The 7,275-nt window shown below is 52.0% G+C and overlaps 4 protein-coding genes across 4 annotated transcripts in view; 2 read left to right on the top strand and 2 right to left on the bottom strand.

The window, feature by feature from the left end:
* MCYG_05955 (C2H2 type zinc finger domain-containing protein) overlaps positions 1-637 on the bottom strand; it is a gene marked incomplete at both ends in the record, with an annotated part of 2,055 nt that extends 1,418 nt beyond the window's left edge. The window contains one exon of the mRNA XM_002846040.1: positions 244-637. Coding sequence (XP_002846086.1) covers positions 244-637 — 394 coding nt within the window. The remainder of the gene's footprint in view (positions 1-243) is intronic.
* A 402-nt stretch (positions 638-1,039) lies between these two features.
* On the top strand, positions 1,040-1,870 carry MCYG_05954 (uncharacterized protein; the record flags this gene model as incomplete). The annotated part of the gene is made up of 3 exons (XM_002846039.1): positions 1,040-1,162; positions 1,348-1,595; positions 1,789-1,870. 3 exons carry the CDS (start codon positions 1,040-1,042, stop codon positions 1,868-1,870), a joined length of 453 nt encoding a protein of 150 aa, XP_002846085.1.
* Positions 1,871-2,587: 717 nt separating this feature from the next.
* Positions 2,588-3,807, bottom strand: MCYG_05953 (acyl-CoA dehydrogenase family member 11; the record flags this gene model as incomplete). Its single annotated transcript, XM_002846038.1, has 3 exons — positions 2,588-3,275; positions 3,341-3,636; positions 3,709-3,807. The coding sequence occupies 3 exons, from the start codon at positions 3,805-3,807 to the stop codon at positions 2,588-2,590; spliced, it is 1,083 nt and encodes a 360-aa protein (XP_002846084.1).
* A 711-nt stretch (positions 3,808-4,518) lies between these two features.
* MCYG_05952 (conserved hypothetical protein) lies at positions 4,519-6,810 on the top strand (the record flags this gene model as incomplete). Its single annotated transcript, XM_002846037.1, has 3 exons — positions 4,519-4,666; positions 4,733-5,097; positions 5,152-6,810. The coding sequence occupies 3 exons, from the start codon at positions 4,519-4,521 to the stop codon at positions 6,808-6,810; spliced, it is 2,172 nt and encodes a 723-aa protein (XP_002846083.1).
* Between the last annotated feature and the right edge of the window lie 465 nt (positions 6,811-7,275).

Genomic DNA, 7,275 nt, shown 5'->3' with positions numbered 1-7,275 from the left:
CAGCAGCAGCAGTGCTTGGAGCTCCCTCTTTCGAGCTAGTAGCAGCTGGGTGCATGGAGGCTGACGGATCTGCCGAGGGATTCGGAGGATCGGTCATAAGAATGTCAGGGCGTGGTAGTGGCTGGCTAAAGCTGTGGCTGTTGTTGTTGTTGTGATGGTGATTACTGTGGTGGTTGTGGTTGTGGTTGTGGTGGTTGTTGGTATTGTTGTTCTGGACTGCGCCTCCTACGGCTGACGACGTACCCTCGGGTCGCCTGTGCATGTTCACGTCAACGTCCGCGGTGCTCCCATCCAACCCCTGAAGGCTGCCTTCTTCAGCTCCGCTGGTGTGGCCTGAATCCGGAGACGAACAAGAGGAAGAATCCGCCCTGAGGGGAGCCTCCCTGGACTTATAGGCAATCTCGGGGTCATTGGGAGCTAGGGACCTCAGTATTAGCTCGTCGCTTAACGATGGCTTGGGTATCTTGCGACATCGTGGACGCTTACGGTCACGTCCAGTTCCAGACTTGTCGACCGGGCTGTTGCTCTCACTCTTGTCCGGAATGAAGGGAGGAGGCGACTCGTGCGGTTCGTAGACAATCTTCTGTTTCTCGAGAGGCGGAGAGAGGTTCCGGGCGTCGTCTGAATCGTAATTCATCATGTCATGGAGTCCAGGTTCGGCGACATATAGGGAGTAACCTCGGCGAAGTCTTCTTTTTTTTTTCTTGTTCCCTTCTTCCTTTACCCCCTTCTTCTTCTGCCTCTTTTAATTCAATTATATTGTTTTTTCCTCTCCTAGTTTTGGTATTCTGGGCTGAGCAGGTTAGCACTACACCGCTGAAGATGAGACCACAAGAGAAAAACGATGAGTGAGATGGTAAAGAGGGAGGAGAGGGAGAGCCCTTCCGGTGGACTTAAGGATCAGCAGACGGACCAGGGGGGGGACAGGAGAGAGTGGGATATCAATACAGTCTCAGGCCTCATACGATCCTAAGAGAAAAAAGAGACAAAACGTCCTGGGTGGGGATGCTGATGCTGATGGTGTTGGGGGGGTGGTAAGATGGGAGAGAGTTGGTGGGAGAGAAAGACCAGGGAAGCGAGAGGGAAGAGGAAGAGAGCAGAGAAGCGAGGGTGTCTTGAGGACGTAATAGTAACAAGGGAACCGGGCCTCCGAGCAGGGAACGTACAGACAGGATGAGAAGTCAGGCCATCATCGTATCACAGCATAATGCCAGTCCGGTAAGAGAGAAGACAGAAAAGAGGCAGAGGCAGCGAGAGAGGAGCCACGGCAAGAGGCAGAGAGGGAGGGGGGAAGACGGTGTGTCTGGAGAGAGACTCGACGGCCGACGGTTTGGCTGACGAGAGCAGAGAATGAATCGAACGAAGAGAAAGAAAGATGAGGCTGTGGTGTGGATCGGCGGCGGGAAGAAGAACGGAAACTCAGCCGGGAAAAGGCTAGCAGAGCCACAGGCGAAGAGCCGCAAGAGGCAAGGCAGAGGAGGACGAAGAATCGAGGCAGAAGAGGCGGGAGAGACAAGAAAGCATGCAGTTATTACGTACCAACAGTCGGAGACTCTTAGTCAGGAGACGTTACAGGATGGTAGAACAGCCAGCAGGTAGGCAGCAGCAGCCAGCAGAACGAAAGCCACCGGCAGGACAGGCAGAAGAACAAGGCCAGAGAAGGGGGAGAAGGGAAGAGAAAAAAAAAATGGGCGTGGCGGGTTCGGCAGCCGCATTCGCCTTGTATTATATAGTCCTTTTTTTCATACCTGCTTGTGCTTATATTTATTTCATGCGCCAGCCAACAAGAAAGGAGAAGAGAGTCAAGAGTCCTTCTAGCAAGAGGTCGCAAAAGTCAGAGAAGAGAGACCTTGCCCTATCCCTGACGTGAAACGGGAGAACCCAAGTCCTTGACTCTCCATTCGTTACATGTTTTGGTCTTCTCGGTGGAGATGAGACTTCTTCTTGCTCTTCTTCTTGCTCTTCTTTAACCAGACTTTTGCGGCTTTAACTGGGGCTTCACCTGGCTTAACTGGCTTCACCTGGCTTAACTGGATTCCTGGCTTCCTGGCTTAACTAGACTTTAGGGGCTGGCTTTAACCGGGACTCTCTCTTAGTTAAAGAAAAAGAGGAGGTCGCCCCCCAACCTAACCTTTCAACGCCTGAAGAAAAAGCCACAGGCAGAGCAAGACCGCCGGGGCTCGCCACTCCCGCCCAGCCACGGCCACCAGCCAGCGCACTCACTATTACTTAACTAGTGACAAGGCGATATTACATATGAGAGACATACTCCGGGACGCAAGACATCTGCTATTCTGCCCTGCCATGGGGCCCCGTTTTTTTACATAACTCAGGGTCGCCCAAGGTCTTACTTGGTTACTTACTATGTACCTAGGTACGTAAAATACTTAGGATGTAAGTATCAAGTGTTGGGCATCGGAACGGACACTTCCTTCAGAGACACGTGGCAGAGCATCCGCAGAGCCTATAGTACGAAGCAAGGGTTGTCCGATATTATATGTACAGGGTGTCCCGGCAGAGCCCAGCAGAGCCCAGCAGAGCCGTCCGGAAGGGAAGAAAAAGAAAAAGAACGGAGGAGAGAGAGAGGTCACAGTTTGCTGCTCTGTTTGAGCTGAAGCACCTTCTCCCATGCCTTCTGTGCGAGGGGGCTCATGAGACTCGCATACTCCTTTGCCCTCGCGCTGCTGGCCTGTCTGAGCGCATAGCGAGCCGCGATCCCTTGCATGATGATCGAGCCCCGGAAGGCATGGAACGCATCTCCCCATCCCAACTCCTTCGTAGGATCCCACCCGGCCACCTCCCCGTACCACCTCACGCACTCCTCCCTCGTCGGCAGTCCGTCCGTACACGCTGCATTGAACCTCGTCTCGGCCGGGCCGCCCTCGATGTTCGCATAGGGGCCCGTCAGGTTGCAGAGGTCAGACAGCGGGTGGCCGACGGTCGCCATCTCCCAGTCCAGCACCCCGATCACTCGTGCCTCCGTCCTGTGGAAGACCATGTTGTCGATCTTGTAGTCGCCGTGGACAAAGGTCGACCGGTCGACGGGCTGCTCGGCCTTGGTCGAGAAGAAGTTGGTCAGCTCGTCGAAGTGCGGCAGGTCGCCGACGGGCACGCCCGTGTCGACGTCGGCCGTCTGTGCCTGCGCTCGGTGGATGGACTTGAAGGTCGCGATCTGGCGGTCGTAGAAGCCGCCGGAGCGTCCGAACTTCTCCATTCCGATGGCTTTGGGGTCGACCCGGTGGAACTTGGCAAGCGTCTGCACCGCTGCCTTCCATCTATAATCATCCTTTTATATCAGCTTGCCCCCGTAGCAGTGAGTGGTTTGTTAGTTCATACGTACAGCTGTCGTCGCTCCTCCGGTCCAACTTCGGGCATCGACGGGTCTACGAATATCCTCCCGTCCAGGAACTCCATGATGTAGAACGGTGTCCCGATCACCGAGTCATCCTCGCAGAGGCAGATGGCTTTGGGCACGGGCACATCCGTCTGTTCGAGGGCATGTATGATCTGGTACTCTCGCTCCACCCGATGGGCGGTCTTTGACAGCAGCTTGCCCGGTGGTTTCTTGCGGAGCACATATTTCTGACCGTCCGCCGATATCAGCTGGTACGTTGGGTTCGATTGCCCGAATCCAAACTATCTCTGTGTTAATTATCTTCCTTCATCTTCTTCTTCTTCTATTACCACTACCTAGTACAGACTGCTTACCTGCTTAACCGTCAATGGCGTCTTGATGGAAGGGACGTGGGCGTCGATATAACGTTCAAAGGAAGGGATGTCAATCGGTTGTCGAACTTCACCCGCCATCCTGACTGACCGTACTATTTAAACTGCGTTATTCAACCGTCTCCTCTCTCTCTCTCGGAGCCCACCTTGTCCCTTCATATATTTCCCTCCAGGGCTTCATGCTCGGCAATTCACATTATTTTTCTCTTCTTGCTTTTCAACCTTCTTTTTGAGCCGAGGCTTCTTCTTGCTTAGATAATCTTATTAGTCATATATTAGTCATTATATCTTAGTCATCCGTTGTCGTGGTTATGAGTTGTCAGCGCTAAACCGAAAGAGGAAAAACGTTGTTGTCTTTGCGAGCTTCAAGTTTTTTGTATCAAAGTTGAACAAGAAGAAGAAACAGACAAGACAGACAGACGGGAAAAAGCCACTCGCCGGACTTTTGGCTTGCTGATCCATTGTTTATGTTATTTACCCATCATTATCTTTTTATTCTTGAGAAGTTATTTTACGCTTGACTCCATACTCCCACTCGGACAACAGGCACCACCACCACCCGACCTCGTCGACCCGGACGGACAACACACGACACTGCATCGATTGCCTATAGCTCGATCTATATACCCCGAAGTCCCAGGGTAGGAAGTGAATGGTCGTCTAAGTCGGAGCGAGGGATCTTGAAAGATCTCCTCCGCTGCCACCGACAACATCTATCTTGTCGCGAGAGAGGAAACCCTAGCCTGTTTTGCGCCAACCCGCCTCATACATAGCCACTTGCAGAGATATACAATGTCGAATTCAGGCTTGGGCCCCCCGGGGACGGGGACATATGCTTCCAATATTCTCAACGTCGGAGATGGGACATGGGATTCTCAGCGCAATACCTTCCTTCTGCCCAATCTGATGGGCCTCAACTTTGAGGCGATGCAGTATAACGGTGAGATAACATTGGCCCTGCCAGATGTCACTCCTTCATGTTTGCTATATGCTAACTCTTTACTAGGAATGGGAAATAGATTCCGAAACTTGCCCGGGTACCATTCTCTCATACGAGCACACGGAGTACTCGCCGCAATCACCTTCCTTGGCCTCGTGCCCATTTCTATCCTGCTCGCCCGGTTCTACTCGAGAAGCCCCTACTGGGCCCTGCGCCTGCATATATGGATGCAGATACTCACCCTTTTCTTGACCACTGTGGTGTTTACTCTCGGCTGGTTTGCGGTGGGGCCAAATAGAAGTCTAACTAACCCTCACCACGGAATTGGGCTGGCGATATATGTGATGGTGATTTTTCAGACGTTTTGGGGATGGTTCATACATAGTGGTATGAAGGGGAAGCGCTGGCCGCATCTTCCTCTCAAGTTAATGGTAAGCTTCTATATACATCCTTACGTACCCTATGTTACTAACACCCACCTATAGATCCATCATTGGCTCGGAAGATCCTTAGCTTTACTTGGTATCGCACAGATCCCACTTGGCTTAACTCTATACGGCTCTCCGCTTTCACTATTTATTCTTTTCGCGTTGGCTACATTCGCTTTGGTCCTTACTTATTTTATCCTCACCTATCTCCATGAACGACGCATTGGCGCAGGATATGGTCCCCGGGGAAACTATTCTGGCCCAGAAGTTATAGACGATGATCAAAATCATGGAAATTTCGGCCGTCTGGCGGCTGCGGGGGCTGCGGGTGCCGGATTGGCTATGCTAGGCAACCAGTTACGTGGTCGAAGAAGGAGTCGCAGCCGGAGCAGAAGCAGAAGCAGAAGCCGTAGTAGAAGCGACAGTCGAAGTAGATCCCGTGATTCGGCGAGGACGCCCTATATCAACGAAAAGGAATCCCACCATGGGGGTTGGGGGAAGAAGCTATTGGGATTTGGTGCACTTGCAGGGGCTCTAGGCTTGGGAAAGAAAGCCTATGATAGGCGCCATGACCGTGATGATTACACTGTCACCGATAGCTATGATGATTCTCTGAGTCGCGTGGAAGAAGGACGGCCGCCCCCTCCGCCATCACCCCGGCGCCACGGTCCTTACCACGGTGCCCCGAGTGAAGACCATACTGCCTACACTGAGACCGATTATTTCACGCAGACTGATGATTCTAGACACGGTGGCCATCCTGTACGCAATGCCCTTCTTGGAGCAGGCGCATTTGCTGCTGTGAAAAGTTTCTTCGGCCGAGGCAAGTCAAAAGAAGACCGTCGCGTCGAGCAGATAAGACAAGAAGACCTCGAAAATGAACGAATCGCCCGAGCCAACAGTAAAAGAAAACACCATGCAGACAGGCGCTATCCAAGACCGCATTCCCCAACCAGTGAGCTAACCTCTGAAGCTGTTGCTGGGCCATCAGGCACCACTGGACGTCCACCTCCACCAGCTGCCTCGTCAGTAGCTGATATACCACCTAGCCCCGGACGCAAACATCGAAGTCACCACAGATACCCATCCACACTCGGTGCAGGCACCGCTGTCGCGGCAGCTGAAACCGCCGGGTCAGGTCACAGAAGGCGGAGTGGAAACCGTGAAGATCCATATGACTCTCCCCAGGTTGCTATAACGGTCAAACCCGAAGGCCGCCATGTGACATTGCGACAGCTCACGAAGGAAGAAAAACGAGCAGAGCGTGAAGCTCGTCGTCGTGATCACCGACGTCAAGGGCGGGAAGGTTCTTTCTCGGACGATGATCACTGGCGCCGCGTCGAAGAACGTGAACGACAACAAGCACAGGAGGGTTCTCATGCACCCTCGCATTCGCAAGTACCGTCACAAGCACCGGCACCAGTACCAGCAGCTCACTCGCAAGTGCCGTCTCACCTGCAGGTGCCAGGATCACGGATTGATCCGCCGCAGTCTCCTGTATCTCAGCCAGTAGCTCCTCCGCCTGCTGGTTCTGCCGCCGCTCCGTCATCAATACCCGCTCCACCACCTCCGTTACCCATAAGTCACGCCGGACTTAATTCACCAGGTACGGTAAGCACGGAATTGAGCGGTAGCTATGCCAGTAGAAGTGGCAGACGGCGCGCAGAACGACGCATTGCCAGAAGCCAGCGCCAACAAAGCGTCGATTGGACATAAAAAAAAGATACCCCAAATTAACATTGAAGGATATAATAACGCCTTTCTTTCTGTATCCATGTACATGTTTTCTTACCTTGAGGATTGAATCTGGGAGATATTGGCGATTTATATTTTTCCTGCTATAGTGTTCTCTCTTCTTTAGCTCCTGATGTCCGCTTCTTGAAGATGATTGATGGTATATGTTTTTCCTTTGTTTTGGCAGTGCGGCACTTTGCTTTATTTCCCAATGTTATGTATAGTCATCCTATCTCTGAGAGGGGGATTAAATCTCATAGATGGCTCTCCGACTTCGATGTCATTTCAGCGGTTCAGAGATGGATGAATGTTATGTGTATTATTTTACTTTTTGAACGAAACATCTGTGTTCACAGAATAATGACTTATCTAAGGTGGGAAATAAAGATAGTAACTTCTCTATCGTTCAATGAAATGACTCATAAAAATTTATACAAAAGTTCTTGG

The sequence above is a fragment of the Microsporum canis genome, genomic scaffold (genome assembly GCF_000151145.1).
Source record: "Microsporum canis CBS 113480 supercont1.5 genomic scaffold, whole genome shotgun sequence".
In the NCBI taxonomy this organism is placed as follows: domain Eukaryota; kingdom Fungi; phylum Ascomycota; class Eurotiomycetes; order Onygenales; family Arthrodermataceae; genus Microsporum; species Microsporum canis.
Note: the sequence above shows the minus strand (reverse complement) of the source record. Positions and strands in the feature narration are given on the sequence as shown.